This window comes from Nycticebus coucang, chromosome 10 (genome assembly GCF_027406575.1).
Source record: "Nycticebus coucang isolate mNycCou1 chromosome 10, mNycCou1.pri, whole genome shotgun sequence".
Lineage (NCBI taxonomy): Eukaryota > Metazoa > Chordata > Mammalia > Primates > Lorisidae > Nycticebus > Nycticebus coucang.
Window position 1 is genome coordinate 47405409 of NC_069789.1, and position 22708 is coordinate 47428116.

Genomic DNA, 22708 nt, shown 5'->3' on the forward strand with positions numbered 1-22708 from the left:
TTTGGTTGTAGTTGTCATTGTTGTTTGGCAGGCCTGGGCTGGATTTGAACCTGCCAGCTCTGGTATATGTGGCTGGCTCCCTAGCTGCTGAGCTATAGGTGCCGAGCTGAAGATGAAAGAAGTTTTTTAAAACTCAAAATAGATATTTTCAATCTAGGAGATATATTGCTAGATTGCCTGTTAGCGATGAATATAAAGGCATTGCTCCTGATATACCATTTTAAGTAGACAATACACTTTAAAATAATTTCTTTTTGCGGGCGGCGCCTGTGGCTCAAGGAATAGGATACTGGCCCCATATACCAGTGGTGGCGGGTCCAAACCGGGCCCTGGCCAAAAATAAATAAATAAATAATTTCTATTTGTAAAAATAATATAAAGCATTTGCAAAAATGCTAAGACAATTTAGAAATATATAAAGTTTCAGTTTTATTTGATACCATCAAATAGCCCTGCTTGAGATAATAATTTTCCTGAACTTACGTTCTTTCTTATTTATGCATTTTTGTTTATTTATAATAAAAGCTGTGATCATCTATACACATTGTGGTGAAGTTTGTTTTTTATTTTACTAGCTGTGCATTGCAAATAGTGTTCTGTAGACTAGGTAGAAGAGATTGTTTTTGCTGGGATAAATGTGGACCAAGCCAGCCACATTCTTTCATAGGTGTTTATGGTGAGACACACCTAAATGTAAAGTGCCTGGCCCAGGATTAGAAATGTGCCTTGTGCACACAGAGCAAATATTTTTCTCCTTTTGAGGTTCTCTGGTTAATGTAGGAATTGAATCTTGGCCTCTTTTGCCCTGTGCTTTAATGAGTTGAGAGGAATTTGTGAGTAGTAAACACCTACGAGCTCTGTGTATGAATTTTGGCTTCCTTCTCCCACTTTTTTGGGTGGGTCCCCCATATGCTGTACTTATCAAGAGATCAGTTTGGCCTTCCTTGGAGGTAAACATGATACTGTGCCAACATAAAGTGATTTAGAAATGTTAAGATATTCTACCAAGCCGGAGTTTCTAGCACATGTATTTTTAAGCCATCATAAAACATATACCTGTCATGTTAAGGAATGCGCCAAGGGCAAGTATCAAAGGGCAAGTATCAAAGCCCTGCTGTGGGAGTCTGGGGAGTGTGTTTTGCTGTGTTGTAGGTTATGCCCTGACAACCTCCTTGAGGCACGGGTGCTGGCAGGGAGTGGTTTATAAATATTGAAGTCATTTTACTTATTAATTTAAGAATTCCTGCAAGGAGAAATTATTCCTATTTGTATATCCAAGTGTCACGGGGCTCAGGGATAATTTCGTGTCGGCAGATAGAGGAAGGCTGTTGGAAAGCCTGGGTAGATCTGCCCGAGTTAGAGAATCAAGTTAAGAAAACAATCCGATGATCAGAAGATACTCCTTGGAACTTTCTGGAGACCAGCGTATTTGGATAGCAGAGCTTTCTGGACATTTCTGGCCTCTTTGAAAGATCACTTTAATGAGTCTCCTAGCCAGAGAGACCATTACTGGCTCACGGCCGAACGGTAAATTCACTTTTGTTGTTACTGTATTCTTGTGTTCTCCATGACAATAATGTCATCATTTTCATTTGGTGGGACATCGGGGTGTCAGTTATTAGTAAGTTGTCTATAGTACAGTGACATGGCTTTTGCATCAAGCATTTTGTAACGGAACAATGTGGTGGTAGGGTGGTCCCCACATCTGCCTGAGTATTTGTTGAAAAGAAGACAAAGAGATGTGGTTTTAAGTTCATTGAATTATTTATATATTTCAGTGTTCTTAGAAAAAGTGGAAAATAGCTGACTGTATTAAGTGCATATCCCCACCATTTTATGCCATCCATTCTAAGTAAATAAATTGTATAGAATGCACAAATAAAAGCAAATAATGTTAACAAAAGTAAAGAAGAAATGTTGCAAAGAGTGAAGAGGAGGACCAAGGTCAAATTGTAAGCGCAGTAAGGCACTTAACGCATTGAACCTCACTTCTTTCATCTGTAAAATAGGTATTATGAAATCGGCACTACAGGATTATTCCGGAGGTTGAAATGAAACAATGTATTTAGATCAAATCCACTAGTACTCAAATTCTGCTAGTATTTCCTTGAGCAGTTAGAACTGTAGTGAAAAAAACTCGTGAATTAAAGTTGCATAGATATTAGTTTGAGTTGTGGATCTGTTGTTTACATTGTGCATCTATAAATGAGTTTTTCAATCTCTCTGAACCTTCATTTCTTCAGTCGTAAAGTGGCTTTTATGCCATCACCCCTCTAAGATCAGGTTACCTCATGGGCTCCACCGAGACACTTAGGAGCCACAGGTTCTGGAATGGGCGTGTTCATCCGTCAGGAGGCTGTGTGCTGTGCGTGCACACATGTGAGCATTACCTCCTACACATGTGTCTGCAGTGCCCCTTCCAGCTCGTAATCATGCCCTTCCTTTCTGTTTGCAGCTGCCGTCTGGAGGGCCGCTCTGGGCATGGACACCCTTTTCCCTACCTGGAGGATCACAGGTGGTAGTGTCGTCATCCACTCACGAAACTGCTAAGGTCATCTCAGGGGCGTGTGCGCCAGGATAGTAGGGCGGCGTCCGAGGGCCACAGAGCCATGCCTTTCGGTCTGAAGCTCCGCCGGACTCGGCGCTACAACGTCCTGAGCAAGAACTGCTTCGTCACTCGTATCCGCTTGCTGGACAGCAATGTCATCGAGTGCACATTGTCGGTGGAAAGCACGGGGCAGGAGTGTCTGGAGGCTGTGGCCCAGAGGCTGGAGTTGCGGGAGGTAAGAGTGTGCGTGGTTGTGTGTGTGTTGGGTGCATAAGGCAGAGCTCACCAGAGGAACCAGCCATCTGTTTCTTGGCACCTGCCATGTCTTTTGGCCTAAGCAATGTTATTCTTAGCATGGGTGTGATCTTAACCTTCAGTGGATCGGGGATCTCAGCCAATGTCACAAGAAGGAAGGATACTACCTAGCTTGCACCTACTTTGCTTCAGCCAGTGAAGAGGGGTTTTTTGCAGGGGACGGATTTGAAAACAAGAGACTCTCCCCACCGAAGTCATTTTCTCTCTTTAAAACACTTGAGTGGGTAGCTGGCATTTTGGCATTCTGGCTGCATGTGAAGGAGAAAACACCCACATACAGATGGATGCAGCCACTTTATTTTGTTTGTTTGTTTCTATATTTTCCTCTTCAAAAAGAAGAAAAAGACAAAAAGCATTTAAAGTGTGCATGACCAACAAGGCTTTCTGTGAGAGCTTATAAAATAGGGGTTTTGTTCCTTGTAAGCTTGCTGGTGCCCCCGCGTCCTTCGCACTGCCTGTGAGACTGCTTTTAGGCAACTCCAGGGCTGACCGTTGACTCAGCCTATCACTACTCTTCAGAAGAGACTGCCATCCAGTGTGCTGTTTATGAAGCAAGCCCTGCTCCTTTCAGTCCTATAGACAGTCGGGACAAGAGACTTTTGTGAGAAATCTACACTTGAGCGTTTGTGTCTTGAGAGCCATGTGATATACTGGCTAAGGGGGACGGGGGATGGTTGAGCGATTGCCACTGCTGAATCACTGTAGCCCTTGAGGTTCAGATGTTCCTGAGGGTGAGGAAATATCCTGTAATCATCCTGAGCTGTGGGCTCTTATAGGGGCCAAGTGACAGCATTGCCTAGTAGCTCTGGTGACAAGAGGAAGGGTGACAGTGACTGTTGGCCGTGATTGTGGCCTCTCTTCACTGAGTTACAAAGGATTTGGGGTCCGGGGGGGTCTTCCTTTCCTCTTGTGTCTTCCACAGGCTAGCTGTCTTTCCCTGGGGGACTCTTTCACCTGAAGCTCTTCTGTCCCCAGCTGTTCTTTGCGTTTATACTTCCCTGTCAGTGATCAGGTCTTCCTTTGCGGTTTATTTTCCTGTGTAGGAGACCGTCCAGGACAACAGGTATGGTAGCTGGTAGCTGATATGGTAGACCAACTGTGTGACCAAATCAACCTTGTTGATTGGTAGCTAGCTCTCTTTTTCTTAGTAGCATATTAGGGTACACATATTAAACATACACATAAATACATGCATGTAAAGGAAAAACCTTAACACTGTAGATTGAGATTGGGCAAGAGATTCACCTAAATTCTTTGGAAAATTTAATTATAGACCATTTATAAAGATATGCAGTGGTTTTACTTCTAAGTCTCTGAGTCACTCAAATTAGAGCAGCTAAATATGCAGTGAGGGGCAGTGTAGCTAGTGGTTAGGTAGTTACAAGCACAGGCATTGGCGCCTTAAACTTGAATTCAGATTGTGATTCTGTCACTTTATTAGCTGGGTGTTACTAGAAAAGTTACTGAATCTTTCTGGGCATCGGTTTGCCAAGCTGTGAAATGGGAAGAATGGTGTTTACTTCATGGGGCTGCTATAACTATTAAAATAAATGGAAAATGAATAGTGCTGTGGCTATTTTATAATTGTTCATATTTGAGAGTCTTCAAGAATGACTTTTTATTAAGGAAAATATTGAGGAACTACCTTCTGCCAGACCCTGTATTTGGACTTGGTGAAATGAAGATAAATAAGGTACAATTTTGTTTTCAAGACATGTACAAAACAGTAAGAGAGTCCAGCCTTTAAATGAACAGTTAGGATTGAATGTGATCTGTGCTAAAATAGAATGTGGGGACAGGCCTGAAAGTCAGTGGCTCTCCTTATAGACTTGTGCCGTGTGCAGTCTGACCCACTGAACACTGCAAGCCTTACCAGCAGGAGAGAAAGACTCAATGAAAGACGAACAAAGCTTTTACTTTTTGAATCAGAACTTGAAGGATATATATGAGTTCAGAAGGTAGAAAAAAAGGCAAGGTCATCTTTAGCGTGGGGAGCTGGATTTTCAAAGACTGATGATGTGAAGGAGCAGCCAGCATTCTTACGGGCTGACAGGGTACCCTGCGAGTCACCGGGTAGAGCTGGCATGCACAGTGGAAGGCAAGGGGTGCTGGAGATGTGGATGGTGATAATTACTTTCAACAGTCTATCATTTCTCTTGGTGAGAGGGCAGAAGTCAACCCTGGATTATCCCACAACTACATCATCACAAAGGATAAAGCAGTGTGGTCCAGACTCTCGCATCATGTGTGTATTGTGCTGTGATTGACATTTCACTAGGAAGGTAGAGTTTACATTTGGTCTGACTTTATTTGCCCTAAATGGGTATATTCACATTAGAGTATATTTCATGTTTTGGAATTTTATGCTTTCATCCTATGACAGATAACATTGAAGCTATGCCTTTTTGTGAATCAATCCTGTAGATACTCCTGAATTAAAGAATAAAATAGAGTGATCTAATTACTTTGCTCTTCATTTGCACATACATACCTCAAAGAACCCAAACGTAGAAGGAACTCCCATAGAAGTGGGAGGAGTGTACTTGAGGAGAAGGTGAGAACTAATCTAAAATACAACACAATGTTTAGTCCTTATCAAGGCTTGAAAAACAGATTATAGTGGATATTTGGCTTTGTCATTAGAAATAGTTTAGGTCTACCCTAAATTTTGTAATAGCTTTGTCTGAGGCAAGGATATATATGGTAGACTTTTTACAAAGATAATTTTGATTAATTTTTTGTTTTTATATTAATTATTTGTTTTGCCATTTAGTTGTATTAGAACATTTTGAAATAGACTCTCTTTTTATTTTAAAGGCTTTGATTTTTTTTTTTTTTTTGAAACAGAGTCTTAAGCTGTCACCCTAGGTACAGTGCCATGGCATTACAGCTCACATCAACCTCAAATTCTTGGGTTTAAGCGATTCTCTTGCCTCAGCTTCCCAAAAAGTGGGGGCTTCAGGGACCCACCACAATGCCTGGCTTTTTTTCTTTGCGTTGTAGTTGTCATTTTTTGGCAGGCCCCAGCTGATTCGAACCCACCAGCTCCAGTGTATGTGGTTGCACCCTAGCTGCTGAGCTACAAGGCACTGAGCCAATTTTTTTTTTTTTTTTTTTGAGGCAGAATCTCACTATGTTGCCCTTGGTAGAGTGCCGTGGTGTCACAGCTCACAGCCACCTCAAACTCTTGGGCTTCAGCGATTCTCTTGCCTCAGCCTCCCAGATAGCTGGGACTACAGGCACCTGCCACAGCGCCTGGCTATTTTTTTGGTTGTAGTTGTGTTTAGCTGGCCCGGGCCGGGTTCGAACCCTCCAGCCTCCATGCATGTGGCTGGCACTGTAACCACTGTGCTACGAGCGCCAAGACGAAAGGCTTTGATTTTTTTATAGCAATTTTAGGTTCACAGCAAAATTGAGAGAAAGGTTGGAGACTTGTCATAAACCCTCCTTCCCCCATGCACTCACAGCTTCCCCCACTGTCATCATCCTTCTTCATTGTGGTACGTTTGTTATAATCATCATCACCCGAGGTCCAGAGTTTACATTAGGGTGCACTCCTGATGGTGTACCTTCTGTAAGTTTGGACAGATGTATAATGACATATCTATATGGTAGACTTTTTGAGAATTAAGCCGATTTTAAAAGCACTGATGTGCTGCAATTTGACATGGCATTCAGAAGAGCCCAGCTTGGATCATACAATCAGCAAACGTCATCGAGCCTGGGGAAGCTGACTATGATGGGGTCTCTGTTCCCAGAAACCCTGGAGTTTAGAGAATAAGGCAAACTAGCAATAAAGGGAATAGCTCGTGCTGGGATATAGAAACAGGAAAGAACATGGAACTTTCAGCGAAGGACAGAGTTCAGTGTGCACTGATCAGTTTGTGTGTGTGGAGGGGCTCGTGGCAAAAAAGGGGGTGAGAGGAGAAGCACGTGGAAGGGAACTCTGGAGTCTGCTTTTGAATGGTCTGGTGTGTCTGGCTGGGGAGTTTTCACTGGGTCCTATAGGGCAGTGTTTCTAAAATAGGTCACAGCAAATGATTAGCATAATCACTGCCTTTTAACGTACTGTATGCTGTGCCGGGCGGTTTCCATACATCAGCTCACTTAATTCTCAGAACAAGTCTGTGATGCAGCGAATCTTGCTGTCCCCATTTACAGGTGGGGAGACCACAGATCAGGGTGATCTGCCAGCAGTCAACTGGGCTGCAAATTGTGAGTCTATTTCAAAGCCAGGCAGGCTGATAACACTGAAGTTCCCGGAAGTGTATAGTGGGAGAACAGGGATTGTGGCAAAATGTTTTGGGAAATACTCTCGTAAGTTGTATAATAAAAGAGAGAAAGTGTTCGATGAAGTGTTTCACAATGATCTTATCTTTCTAGTAAATATTTTTATGGATTGTTTGGTGTGTAAAACACCACTGTGATGGAGAAAGTCATTGAAAGACTTCTAGGAGGACCACGACATGATCACCTTGCATAGTAGGACAAACCCAGGAGCATAAAGGAGCAGGGACGGATGTGAGGGACGGGTGGAACAGAGATGCCAGTGGATGTAACAGTAATCCTAGCTAGACATCATAAAATGAACTCCTTAGGAAAAAAATTGTTTTCAATTGTTTTGAAGATTAGGAAAAAATTAGGTAAGAGTTTCAGGCTGGGAACTCTATTATAAAAAAGGACATTTAAGGGAGATGCATATACAAGGCTTAGAAAGTCACAATTCTGGATAGAGATTAAAGATGGCGGCCGAGTAACAGCTTCCCTGCAACTGGGAACAGCGAGTCTGGGGAGACAAGACTCCAGGATCTCTGGCCGGTGGGATCTGCCTATAATCATCCCTTTGAGGATACAGGGAGCCAGCAAGGGACTTCTGGACCCCAAGAGGTGGACAAAAACAGTGGAAAACTGGCAAGTGGTTGCGTGTGTTCGATCGACCTAATCATGCCGGCAACTGTAAGTGCAAGCAGCAGTGAGACTGCAAACCGGAAAGGCCTTACCTGTGAACTGTTTCTGTGTACTTGGACTTGGCACTCAGTTGAACTGCCTTGGGGAGAGCTTGAGCAGGAGTGTGGAGAACTTTGGGCATTGTCTGGGGCCCCAGACTGAGCCACTCAGCTGGGCGCAGGAAGCCACTGTGAAAGAACTGCCCCAGCAAGCCCTCAGGGTCTCAGAGCAAGGATTGGGCAGGCCAAAGTAACCTACTGACTGAGCAGCCTAAAGGCGGGGACTGAGCTGCCTTACAGCCTAAATCCTTAGGGGCAGAGTGAGATGGTTGTGACACACTGGAGCCTTGGTCTGTTGCCCTGGGTAGAGTGCCGTGACGTCACAGCTCATAGCAACCTCAAACTCCTGGGCTTGGCGCCGCCCAGACCTCCATAAGAGCTGTGCAGCGACCCCCGACCAGTGACCCGCACCTACTGGGCCTCCACATTCCCTGACCAGGAACTGCGAGAGCCACACAACCCCGCATCCTCCCTCCTGTGTCCTCCCAACTTCCACACTAGCCCATTCATCTGGACAGGGACTCTGGTAGCTGCATGCCCTTTGGAGCCCTCCCTGCCTCTGCGCAGAGGTCTTCTCCTAGCCAGAGACTGCTGGAGCCTTGGGCTCTCTGTGCCAAAGTCACTGGGCTCCTGGCACTCCCAGAACCGTGCGCACCACCCCCAGCTCTGTTGCTGGATCCGGCTGTGTCACAAACCGGAGCTGCTTCCACAACCAGAACTCCCTAGCTAGAGCAGCCCCAGACGAACTACACAGGGTCCCTCCCTACAAAGATGCAGCAACAATAGAGTGATCCTGCTGGGGTCTAATCTTGGAGAGACACCTCCCCAACTCTGAGGACAGCCAGAGGCAACGGTGAAAAACAATCATGAGGCGAAATCAACACAAAAACTCTGGCAATATGAATAATCAGAGTAGATCAACTCCCCCAAGGATCAATGGGGCAAAAACAGCACAAGATCTCATGACGTCAGAAACTGAATTCAGGATCTGGATAGCAAATAAGATCGAATTAGAATTCCAAAAGTTATCCCAAGAATTCAACGGATTCAAAGACCAAATGACGAAAGATTTCGACACATTGAGACAAGAAGTTGCATCCCTCAAAGATCTGAGAAACACAGTAGAATCCCTCAGTAACAGAATGGAGCAAGCAGAAGAAAGGATTTCTGACATTGAAGACAAAGCTTTCGAACGCTCCCAAACCCTCAAAGAAGAAGAGAAATGGAGAGCAAAAACAGAGCACTCTCTCAGAGAGCTCTCGGATAATTTGAAGAAAACCAATATTCGTCTTATAGGGATCTCCGAAAGTGACGAAGTGCTTCACAAGGCACAGAGTCTCTTCTCCATGAGATTATGAAGGAGAACTTTCCAGACATGCCAAGAGATTCCGAAATTCAGATAGCAGACAGTTTCAGAACTCCAGCACGACTCAACCCAAAGAAGACATCCCCCAGACACATCATAATCCATTTCACTAAAGTTAATATGAAGGAGAAAATTCTGAAAGCTGCCAGATGAAAGAAAACCATTACCTACAAGGGGAAGAATATCAGAATAACTGCAGATCTCTCTGCTGAAACCTCTGCTGAAACCAAGCTAGAAGAGGATGGTCATCGACATTTAATCTCCTAAAACAAAATAACTTTCAACCCAGGATCCTGTACCCAGCTAAACTGAGCTTCATTTATGATGGAGAAATTAAATACTTCAACGACATTCACATGTTCAAGAAATTTGCCACAACTCAACCAGCTCTCCAGGATATTCTTAGACCTATCCTCCATAAAGACCAGCATAATTCTCCACCACAAAAGTAAACCCACCCAAAAAATTTTTGATCAAATTCCAACTTCCACAGTCACAAAAGGATTAAAAATGTCCACTGGACTCTCGAAAGGCTTAATTAATACTCTCAATTAATGTGAATGGTTTAAATTGTCCTCTGAAGAGGCACAGGTTGGCTGACTGGATACAAAAACTCAAGCCAGATATCTGCTGCATCCAAGAATCGCATCTTACATTAAAAGACAGATATAGACTCAAGGTGAAGGGATGGTCATCTATATTCCAGGCAAATGGAAGCAGAAAAAAGCAGGCGTTGCAATCCTGTTCACAGACACAATAGGCTTTAAACCAACCAAAATAATTAAGGATAAGGATGGACACTTCATATTTGTTAAAGGTAATACTCAATATGATGAGATCTCAATTATTAATATTTATGCACCCAACCACAACGCACCTAAATTTATAAAAGAAACTCTAACAGACATGAGCAACTTGATTTCCTCCACTTATAGTAGTTGGAGATTTTAACACCCCTTTGGCAGTCCTGGATAGATCCTCCAAAAAGAAGCTAAGGAAAGAAATTTTAGATTTAAACTCAACCATTCAACATCTGGACTTAACAGACATCTACAGAACATTTCATCCCAACAGAACTGAATATGCATTCTTCTCATCAGCCCATGGAACATACTCCAAAATCAATGACATCCTAGGCCACAAATCTAACCTCAGCAAATTTAAAAAAATAGAAATTATTCCTTGCATCTTCTCAGACCATCATGTAATAAAAGTTGAACTAAATAACAACAGGAACCTGCATACCCATACAAAAACATGGAAGCTAAGCAACCTTATGCTGAAGGATACATGGGTTATAGACAAGATTAAGAAGGAAATCACCATATTTTTGGAACAAAACAACAAAAGACACGAATTACCAGAACCTCTGGGATACTGCAAAGGCAGTCCTAAGAGGGAAATTTATAGCACTGCAAGCCTTCCTCAAGAAAATGGAAAGAGAGGAAGTCAATAACTTAATGGAACATCTCAAGCAACTGGAGAAAGAAGAACACCAACCTCAAACGCAGCAGAAGAAAAGAAATAACCAAAATCAGAGCAGAATTAAATGGAATTGAAAACAAAAGAATTATACAACAGATCAATACATCGAAAAGCTGTTTTTTTGAAAAGATCAATAAAATAGATAAACCTTTGGCCAACCTTACCAGGAAAAAAAGAGTAAAATCTCTAATTTCATCAATCAGAAATGTAACGATGAAATAACAACAGACCCCTCAGAAATTCAAAAAATCCTTAACGAATACTACACGAAACTCTACTCTCACAAATATGAAAATCTGAAAGAGATCGACCAATACCTGGAAGCACTCCACCTACCAAGACTTAACCAGAACAAAGTGGAAATGTTGAACAGGCCTATATCAAGTTCTGAAATAGCATCAACTATACAAAATCTCCCTAAAAAGAAAAGCCCAGGACCAGATGGCTTTACGTCAGAATTCTACCAAACATTTAAAGAAGAAGTAGTACCTATACTACTAAACCTCTTCCAAAATATAGAAAAAGAAGGAATATTACCCAGCACATTCTATGAAGCAAACATCACCTTGATCCCCAAAGCAAGGAAAGACCCAACAAGAAAAGAAAATTATAGACCAATATCACTAAAGAATATAGATGCTAAAATACTCAATAAGATCCTAACAAACAGAATCCAACAACACATCAAAAAAATTATACACCATGACCAAGTTGGATTTATCCCAGGGTCTCAAGGCTGGTTCAATATACGTAAATCTATAAATGTAATTCAACACATAAACAAACTTAAAAATAAAGACCATACGATTCTTTCAATTGATGCAGAAAAAGCTTTCGATAATATCCAGCATCCCTTCATGATGAGAGCACTTAAGAAAATTGGTATAGAGGGACTTTTCTTAAACTAATAGAGGCCATCTACAGCAAACCCACAGCCAATATCGTATTGAATGGAGTTAAATTGAAATCCTTTCCACTTAGATCAGGAACCAGGCAAGGATGCCCATTGTCTCCATTGCTCTTTAACATTATAATGGAAGTTTTAGCCATTGCAATTAGGGAAGAAAAGGTGATCAAGGGTATCCACATAGGGTCAGAAGAGATCAGACTTTCACTCTTCGCAAATGATATGATCGTATATCTGGAAAACACTACAAAACTTTTAGAAGTGATCAAGGAATATAGCAATGTCTCAGGCTACAAAATCAACACCCATAAATCTGTAGCCTTAATATATACCAACAATAACCAAGCCGAACAAACAGTCAAGGACTCTATTCCTTTCACAGTAGTGCCAAAGAAGATGAAATATTTGGGAGTTTCTCTAACAAAGGACGTGAAAGATCTCTACAAAGAGAACTATGAAACTCTAAGAAAAGAAATAGCCAAAGATGTTAACAGATGGAAAAACATCCCATGCTCATGGCTGGGAAGAATCAACATTGTTAACATGTCCATACTGCCCAAAGCAGTATATAATTTTAATGCAATTCCTATTAAACCTCCATTGTCATACTTTAAAGATTTGAAAAAATAATACTTCGTTTTACATGGAATCAGAGAAAACCTTGAATAGCCAAAACATTACTGAGCAATAAAAACAAACAGGAGGAATCACGGTACCAGACCTGAGACTGTACTATAAAGCCATAGTGATCAAAACAGCATGGTACTGGCACAAAAGCAGAGAAGTATATGTCTGGAACAGAATAGAGAACCAAGAGATGGATCCAGCTACTTACCGTTATTTGATCTTTGACAAGCCAATTAAAAACATTCAGTGGGGAAAAGATTCCCTATTTAACAAATGGAGCTGGGTAAACTGGCTGGCAACCTGTAGAAGATTGAAACTGGACCCACACCTTTCACCATTAACTAAGATAGACTCTCACTGGATAAAAGATTTAAACTTAAGACATGAAACTATAAAAATACTTGAGGAAAGTGCAGGGAAAACTCCTGAAGGAATTGGCCTGGGTGAATATTTTATGAGGAGGACTCCCCAGGCAATTGAAGCAGTATCAAACATACACTAGTGGGACCTGATCAAACTAGAAAGCTTCTGCACAGCCAAGAACATAGTGAGTAAAGCAAGCAGACAGCTCTCAGAATGGGAGAAAATATTTGCAGGTTATACCTCCGATAAAGGTCTAATAACCAGAATCCACAGAGAACTCAAACGTATTAACAAGAAAAGAACACGTGAGCCCATCTCAGGGTGGGCAAGGGACTTGAAGAGAAACTTCTCTAAAGAAGACCGACGCAAGATCTACAAACACATGAAAAAAAGCTCATCATCCTTAATCATCAGAGAAATGCAAATCAAAACTACTTTGAGATATCACCTAACCCCAGTAAGAGTAGCCCACATAACAAAATCTCAAAACCAGAAATGTTGGCGTGGATGTGGAGGAAAGGGCACACTTCTACACTGCTGGTGGGAATGCCCACTAATACGTTCCTTCTGGAAGGATGTTTGGAGAATACTTAGAGACCTAAAAGTAGACCTGCCATTCGATCCTATAATTCCTTTACTAGGTTTATACCCAGAAGACCAAAAATCACAATATAACAAAGACATCTGTACCAGAATGTTTATTGCAGCCCAATTCATAATTGCTAAGTCATGGAAGAAGCCCAAGTGCCCATCGACCCACGAATGGACTAGCAAATAGTGGTACATGCATACCATGGAATACTATGCAGCCTTAAAGAAAGATGGAGACTTTACCTCTTTCATGTTTACATGGATGGAACTGGAACATATTCTTCTTAGCAAAGTATCTCAGGAATGGAAGAAAAAGTATCCAATGTACTCAGCCCTACTATGAAGCTCAATTATAGCTTTCACATGAAGACTATAACCCAACTATACAAGACTATGGGGAAAGGGCCAAGGAAGGGGAAGGGAGGGGGGAGGTTTTACTGGAGGGAGGGTATTGGGTGGGGCCACATCTATGGTGCATCTTAGAATGGGTACAGGCGATTGCACTAATGTACACAGCTATGATTTAACAATAAAAAAAAAAGTCAGAATTCTGATAATATTGTTATATTTGGATCAATCCTTTTCCCCAAATGAAATCTGAGATGGCACCATCGATGTAATAAAACAGAGCTGTTCTGTTTACAGAGGAGTTTGGATACCTGGTGTGCTATCTCAGTTTGAAAATCACTGATCTGGGTTAGGAGAAAAATAGCTAAAACAGTGCTGCCTTATGATTAATTCTCATGATTTAAAAATAAGTTCATGGAGAGGCAGCAGAATTTAGTGTCTAGGAGTGTGAGCTTGGACCAAACCACCTAAGTTTGAATCCTGGCTCTGCCACTTACTAGCTATATAATCAGGTAGCTGGTAATAGCAACTACTTCTGTGAGTTGAAGGGAGGAATCAGAGTTAGTTTTGCTAAGTTGGCATGTTAGGTACCAGAGTGTTGGTATGTAGGACGTATGCAGCGTGGCTTCCTCCTTCACAGGACACTGCTCAGGCTGTCCAGCCTCTGCCCTGACATTGTTTGTTTGTTGAGACAAAGTCTTACTTCGTCACCCTGGGTAGAGTGATGTGATGTTGTAGCTCACAGCAACCTCAAACTCTTGGGCTCAAGTGATTCTCAGCCTCCCAAGTAGCTGGGACTACAGGCGCCTCCCACAACACCTGACTATTTTTGGAGACAGGGTCTTACTCTTGCTCAGGCTGGTCTGGAATTCCTGAGCTCAGGCAATCTACCCGCCTTGGCCTCCCAGAGTGCCAGGATTAGATGCGTGAGCCACTGCACCGGTGTGATAGTTATTGTTAATTTAAGATTGTATTGTCCGATTATGGTAGCCACATGTAGTTATTGAGCACGTGAAATGTGACTAGTTTCAACTGGGGTGTGTGGTAAGTATAAAACACACGTCAGATTTTGAAGTCTTAATATGAAAAAAGTTTAAATCTCTCTCTTTTTTTTTCTTTTTTTTTGAGACAGAGTCTCACTCACCTTTGGGTATAGTGATGTGGCATCATAGCTCACAGCAACCTCAAACTCTTGGGCTCAAGTGATTCTCTTGCCTCAACCTCCTGAGTAGCTAGGACTACAGGTGCCTGCCACAACGCCTGGCTTTTCTAGAGATGAGATCTCCCTCTTCCTCAGGCTGGTCTTCAACTTATGAGCTCAAGCAATCTGCCCACATCGTCCTCCCAGAGTGCTGGGATTACAGGTGTGAGCCACCGCACCCGGCCATCTCGTAATTTTTATATTGATTACAGCTTAAGTGATACTTTGAACATGACATTTTAAATAAAATTTATTAAAAGTAATTTCACCTTTTGGTTCTTTTTAAAGTCAGCTACTAGAAAATTGAAAACTAAATATGTGGCGCACCTTATATTTCTACTAAATAATACTGTTCTAAGAAAGGCAAGGAAGGTCTTGTTAATAGTAATAGTGAATATAAAGCATTCTAATAAAAAGTGAAAGTATGGGGCGGCACCTGTGGCTCAAGGAGTAGGGCGCCGGTCCCATATGCCGGAGGTGGTGGGTTCAAACCCAGCCCCGGCCAAAAATAGAAAAAAAACACACACACACAAAAAGTGAAAGTATGCGAAAATAATTTCTTTAGTGACAACTTTGACTCTACTTTTAACTTAAACCATTTATTCTCCCCTCCTATTATTTATTTTTATTTTTTTTAGGTGCCGCCACCCCTCCTGTTATTTTTAACGAGGAACCTAAATACTCTTCTCTTAACTGCTAAACTTCATGAACTGCCTTAGGAGGGTGCAGAGCTTTGGAAAATGAATTTGTTAGCTCTTGGGTCTCTCCTACAGCTAGACTAAGAGCCCTATTGTTTTTTTTTAAAGGAACCTATAAAACAAAACAAAACAGGGTGGCACCTGTGGCTTAGTCGTAAGGCACCGGCCCCATATACCGAGGGTGGCGGGTTCAAACCCGGCCCCGGCCAAACTGCAACCAAAAAATAGCCGGGCGTTGTGGCGGGCGCCTGTAGTCCCAGCTACTCAGGAGGCTGAGGCAAGAGAATCGCTTAAGCCCAGGAGTTGAGGTTGCTGTGAGCTGTGTGAGGCCACGGCACTCTACCGAGGGCTATAAAGTGAGACTCTGTCTCTACAAAAAAACAAAACAAAAAAACTGTAATCACTTTGTAGAGTAGGTGGTTATCCTCTAATTTATTCCTTTTGTCTTTGCAAATTTATATTTTCATCTTTACTAAGAGCTGTTTATCTAGAGCTATCACTACACCAAAAATTTTCTACAATTTGCTAGCTTCATCCTGGCTAGAGATTATAAAGATACAGAATCTCGAATCAATTTTTGTTAGTGGTGAGAGGTGCTGATCCAGTTTCAGTCTTTCACATGTGGTTGTCCAGTTTTCCCAGTGCCATTTATTGACTAGGGATTCTTTTCCCCAGTGTATGTTCTTGTTTGGTTTATCAAAGATCACGTGGCTGTAAGAGGTTAATTTCATCTCATGGTTTTCTATTCAGTTCCGGATATCTATGTCTCTATTTTTGTGCCAATACTCTGCTGTTTTGATTGCTGTGACCTTGTAGTATCACTGAAAGTCTGGTAGGGTGATGCTCCTGGCTTTGTTTTTATTACTAAGAATTGCCTTTGCTATACAGAGTTTTTTATGGTTCCATTATTTTTTCCAAATCTTAAAAGTATGATGTTGGTATTTTAATGGGGATTCCATTGAATCTGTAGAGCTTTGGGAAGTATAGACATTTTGACGATGTTGATTCTTCCCAGCCATGAGCATGGCATGATCTTCCATTTGTTAATATCTTCTGCTATTTCTTTTCTTAAGGTTTCATAATTCTCTTTGTAGAGACCCTTCACCTCTTTTGTTAGGTATATTCCTAGTTATTTCATTTTTTTTGAAGTCATTGAGGGAATTGTGTCCTTGATTAGTTTCTCAATCTTGGCTATTATTGGCATATACAAAGCTACTGATTTGTGGACATTGATTTTATATCCTGAGACATTGCTATATTTTTTGATCACTTCCAGGAGTCTTGTGGTTGAGTCTTTGGGATTCTGTAAGTAAAAAGATCATATCATCAGCAAAGAGAGAGAGTTTGACCTCCTCCACACCCATTTGGATGCCCTTAATATTTCCTTCTCTTGCCTAATTGTATTGGCTAGAACTTCTAGCACTATGTTGAGTAGTAGAGGACAGCCTTGTCTGGTTCCTGTTCTAAGAGGACGATTTAAATCTAAGGCATAAAATAATAAAAATCCTCAAAGAAAGTGTGGGGAAAACACATGAACATATTGGCCTGGGGAAAAGATTTTATGCAGAAGACTTCCATGGTAATTGCAACAACAACAAAAATAAACAAATGGTACTTAATTAAACTGAAAAATTTATGTACAGCTAAGGAAACAATGACCAAAGCAAACAGACAACCTTCAGAATCGGAAAAGATAATTGCATATTATGAATCAGACAAAAGCTTGATAGCTAGATCTATAGAGAACGCAATCAACAAGACCAACAATCCCATATATCACTGGGCAAGAGAGTTGAATAGAACCTTCTCTAAAGAAGACAGACTAATGGCTAACAAACATATGAAAAAATGCTCATTGTCCCTAATATCAGAGAAATGCATATCAAAACTACCGTGAGATATCACCTAACCCCAGTGAGAATGGCCCATATCACAAAGTCTCAAAGCTGCAGATGCTGGCATGAATATGGAGAGGAGAGAATGCTTTTTATACTGCTGGTGGGACTGCAAACTAATACAATCTTTTTGGAAGGAAGTATGGAGAATCCTCAGAGAACTCAAGTTAGACCTCCCATTTGATCCTGCAATTCTATTACTAGGCATCTATCCAGAAGAAAAAAAAATCCTTTTATCATAAGAACATTTGCACTAGACTATTTATTGTAGCTCAATTTACAATTACCAAAATGTGGAAACAAGCTAAATGTCTGCCAATGTAGGAATGGATTAACAAGCTGTGGTATATGTATACCATGGAATACTGAAAAAGATAGAGGACTTTACATCTTTTGCATTAACCTGGATGGAGTGAAACACATTCTTCTTAGTAAAGCATCACAAAAGCGAAGAAGTAAGAATCCAATGTACTCTATTATAATATGAAGGCAATAGATGAGCTAATATGGGGTGGGGGGTATGGGAATGAGCAAGTGGGGAGGAGAGAGGGGGATGGGGGGTCACAGTGTAGGGCACACCTCCTGGGCGTGGGACACGATTATAAGAGGGATTTTTCTAACAAATGTAATCAGTGTAACCTAATTCTTTGTACCCTCGATGAATCCCAAACAATAAAAAAAAATACAAAAATAACTTGGATGGAAGTGGAAGACATTATTCTTAGTAAAGCATCACAAGAATGGAGAAGCATGACTCCTATGTACTCAATTTTGATATGAGGACAATTAATGACAATTAAGGTCACGGTGCGGTGGGGAAAGGGGAGAGCAGAGAGAGAAAGAAGGAGGGAGGGGTGGGGAAAGGAAGAGCAGAGAGAGGGAAGGAGGGAGGGGGTGGGGCCTTGGTGTGTGCCACACCTTTTGGGGGCAAGACACCATTGCAACAGGGACTTTACCCAACAAATGCAATCAGTGTAACCTGGTTTATTGTACCTTCAATGAATCCCCAACAATTAAAAAAAAAAAAAAAGGCACAGAATCCTAGCATTTCCTATCATCAAGGAAAAGTTAACTTACTAAGCTTTCAGCAGTTGGTAACTTATGTGTGATTGGGGGGTTTTCCATTAAATGAAACACCTCATTTCCTGGCCCTGTCAGATAATAGAGTAATTCTGCTGTATTTTATATTGATAAATATAAAATATTACTTGCTTAATCATATCCACATATGTATGTATTTGCAGAGAGATAAAATAATCAGCACTGATTAAGAGTCTACTAAGAGTAGATAGGTGGGGGGAGAGTTCTGTGCTTTGAATTTTGTATTGCTTTTGTCTTTGTAAAAATTATAATGTGAGATCTTTTTAGCTTACTTCAGTCTCAAAATGTACTGGCATGGCTCAGTGCCTGTAGCTCAAGCGTCTAGGGCGCCAGCCACATACACCAGAGTTGGTGGGTTCTAATCCAGCCTGGGCCTGCCAAGCAACAATGACAACTACAACCAAAAGATAGCTGGGCATTGTGGCAGGCGCCTGTAATCCCAGCTACTTGGGAGGCTGAGGCAAGAGACTTGTTTAAGCCCAGGAGTTGGAGGTTGCTGTGAGCTGTGATGCTACAGTACTCTACCCAGGGTGACAGCTTGAAGCTCTGTCTCAAAAAAAAAAAAAAGTGCTGGCATTTATGTCTCCATTTTCTGGGTATTGAGATCGTGGGTAAAATGTTCTCCCATCTTAACTTGTGAATCATCTTTCTATGCATTCTGAGTGAGTTGTACAGACTCAGAAGAGCAGTTTTTCTTGACTATGAGATTTGCTTCTTAGGCCTCTGTTACTGTGGTTTCTTTTCCTGTACTATTATAAAGAGATTGGCTAGGAAAATTAAGATGATGCAGTTGTTAATTATAGATGTGTCAGTTATGGAAATCTCAGACCTACCCAGAGTAGAGGTTGATTACACACAAGTTGTTGTTTTACAGTTATCCAGCTGAGGTACAGTGGTTTATTTTCCAAAGCCATTGGAATGTAATTGCATGAAGTTCTGTTTCAGAGTCTGCTTATAGTCATCTTTTGAAGTATTTTCCATGCCTCAGAGAAACTTTTCATGCTTGTATGTAACTCATATATTTTATATGGAGGCATACCAACTATTTGTCAATTTACAACCGAAAGACTGGCAACCCATTACAACTTAATGCAAGGTATTTTAAACTTTTGCTTCTGGATGACTAACTCGTCAAAATGCTAGAGATACGATCATAGGTTTAATCTCTGGTAATTGCCAAAACTGTGCCTGTAACCCTTACAAATAGCATTAAAGCTGTGCCGTTGCTCACAAAACTGGAAAAACAAAACCCTCAGAAAAATCTTTCCCTACTAATAGCTCATGTGGGGCTTAACAATATCTCTTTACAATAAATAAATAAAGAAATGAGAACAAATTATATTTTTCAATAGACTTTATCTCGTTAGAGGAGTTTTAGGTTCACAGGAGGATCGAGCAGAAGGTACGTAGATTTCCCACATACTCCCTGCTCCGAAAATGATTTTTCATGGCCTTCATTCCCTAGAATCTTTTCATAATCCCCAAAGGTGAACACTTTGAGACTAAAGTATCCACACACCATTCTGCCACCGATGAAACTAGCAGATTTTTGAATACATGCATAAATTTATGCTTCCTTTGTTAAAATGCAAAATGCCAAATAAATGGAAGAACTATGCACTTAAAGTTGACATTCTAATGTGGCTTTCCCTACTTTCTTTCATTGTCGTGCATTTTTTGAAACTAGTTCAGAGATGTGGGTCCTGTGCCTGGGAACTGGTTCTTCTCTTTTCTCTCATCATTGCAGTAAACTCATTGCAAAACTCACGGCATCAGAGCTGTCTGTTCTTCTGTTCTTAATCAGGCAGAGACATAAAATGGAATTTATACCTTGCCTAGAAATAGCATGAGGATTAGATGGGCCTGGCTTATATTTAGTGCCTCAGACATAAACAAAATAAATGCTTCAGGCATTCACTCAGGCAATACAGTGAGATCCTCTTGCCTTGGTCCTGGAGAAGGTGTTTTCTATTTGGAATCATCCACCACATTTTCTTCAGCCATGTGGCAATGTTTAGCAGTGAAGCTTGGGTTCCAAAATTGAGTTAGAGTTTCGTCTGGCAAGTCAATTGTGAACCAGCCTGGAGAGGGCTCAGCTGGGTTTGATGGGATTAAAAGACCCTTGGATAATGCACAGGAAGTTGACTGGCACAGGTGTTAGTTGACATGAGCACTTAGGCTCAGATTCCATTTCCTGTGAGGCCATGTATAGATATGACGGAATAAACTTGTGCTGTCTTGTAAACTTGAAAAGAGCAGTGTGGGAACTTTGAGGGAGGGTCTCTCTTCTCCAGAGTAGCGATATTGCAAGAGGAGCAAGGAGGGAAGCGGGGTATGAATGGAAGTTATTTTGGGTGTAAAAAACAAAAACAGGGTGGGAGGGGGAGTTTCATAAATGGACTTTCCTTCCTGCTAGATACTGAATTCAGTACTTCTAATACTAGGACATTTTGGCCATGAATAAGTAGAAACTGTGTCCTCCAGATTACCTCTCCTTGCCAATTCCACCTGCACTGGGAACCCCATTTCTTGAGCAGTTGTGTAATTTTTCTTTGGATAATGCATGTGAGTCACTCTGAAATATTCTACATCTTTTGAAAGATGTAGTATCACAGCAACACAAAAACTTACGCCATGATTAGGTTTTCCTGTTAGAAGTGGTTTACTTCATTATTTAGAGCTCCATCCTGTAAATTATGGCCCAAGATTATTAACTGACTATGATTTCTCTTGTACCTCATCACCTTCCTTTTCATCACATACACGTGTGTGCAGGAGTGATTGTGTGCATGCACGTGCGTGTGTGTGTATATACATATATTCTATATTCTTCCTCCAGATGTTTTCTGGAAAGGAGTTCTAGCCTGGTCTAATGATCTGGATGGATGATAATGAAAAAAGGATATTTAAATTTTAGCCTTCAAGACACAGCAGCAATAAGAATTTTAATTTTTCTCAAAGTTGATTGTATAATATTTATGCATTTATGGTGGACCCTATGTAATTTGAATGTTATGAATCTGAATGAAGTACAGACCATGAAAGTATCTCCCAAATGTCAAAAGTAGTTCATGGTTAGCCTGTCAAGCAATTGTGAACCTTGTCCTCTTTTCCTTCACTCATGCTTATAATTATAATAATTATTATATGGTTTACGTATATTACCTAATTCATTATGTACAAATTCACTCCTAGTCATCCAAAATACAGTGAAATTATCCTTATAGGGCTATGTGCTCTGTAAGGAATTCAGTATGATGCAGAACTGCCTTGGACCCTTTTTAGACAAGTTCATTGAATTAAGCACCCAGATGACCTCATTTTAGGTTTAGCTTAAGCATGTATCATCGATCTCCAAGGACAGTATCAGAGTGACGTTCCAGTGTCCCATTAATACCTTTAATGATACCCTCGGAAAATCTTAGGGCAAGCACAGTTTTGCATTTTGTTTTTTCTTATACCTTTTAAATATTGGTTATTTGTAGATATTTCAGCTTTTACTTGTGCCTGTGTTTTCTCATTTACTTCCAGTTAACCTTTGTTGTGTAATTCTAGGGTTCACAGGGACATCAGTAGCACTGCTGAAAAAGACTCACAAGGCCTGCCTGCTTTCAATTACTAGGGGTGGCGGTGAGGACAGGAACAGCAGTAGCTGGGGCCCAGCAGCAGTGGCACCAAACAGCACCATTTATGAAGTATTTACTTACCATGTGCCTGTGTGTGATTGCCAGGCATTATCTCAGCCTGGGGGTGAGAGTTGTAATCATCACCCCGTTTTACAGATGAGAAATCTCTGAAAGTCTGGGAGGCTCAGTAACTTATGAGAAGTTACAGAGACAGAGCAAAAGCTGGGAGATGAGCTACTTTGAAGCCTATTTTCTTACTATTCAGCCACATTTCATTTCTTCTATGTCATCACATGAGCACAACTGATGGACTTGCTGAAGCAGGAAGAAGTGAGAACAGGGTCCAAACTCACTCAAGCAAGTTCATCTAAGTTGATAGAAATAGGACCTTGGCTCTTGTTGTTGGCATTTCGTTGCTCAAGAAATGTATAGATTTCTGATGGGAACTTGCCCTTTGGAACATCGTGGAGGGAAGCTGATTAAATAATCAGTTCCCCTTTGAAAGTAAATCCATTTAAAATATCCTTTAAAGCATCTGGGGCTGCATCTTTATGTAGGCAAGGATGCGTTTTCTGGTAGAGTCAGAGTCACAGCTTCAGTAGAGGTTTTCTGGTAAAGTCAAAGTCACAGC

General features: G+C 41.2%; 1 protein-coding gene across 2 annotated transcripts in view; it reads left to right on the forward strand.

The window, feature by feature from the left end:
- Positions 1 to 22708, forward strand: part of PTPN14 (protein tyrosine phosphatase non-receptor type 14) — a 222234-nt gene that overhangs the window by 79883 nt on the left and 119643 nt on the right. For both annotated transcript variants that reach the window (XM_053604957.1, XM_053604956.1), the window contains exon 3: positions 2456 to 2783. In XM_053604957.1, the coding sequence (XP_053460932.1) occupies positions 2610 to 2783 (174 nt within the window). In that variant the 5' untranslated portion in view covers positions 2456 to 2609. The remainder of the gene's footprint in view (positions 1 to 2455; positions 2784 to 22708) is intronic.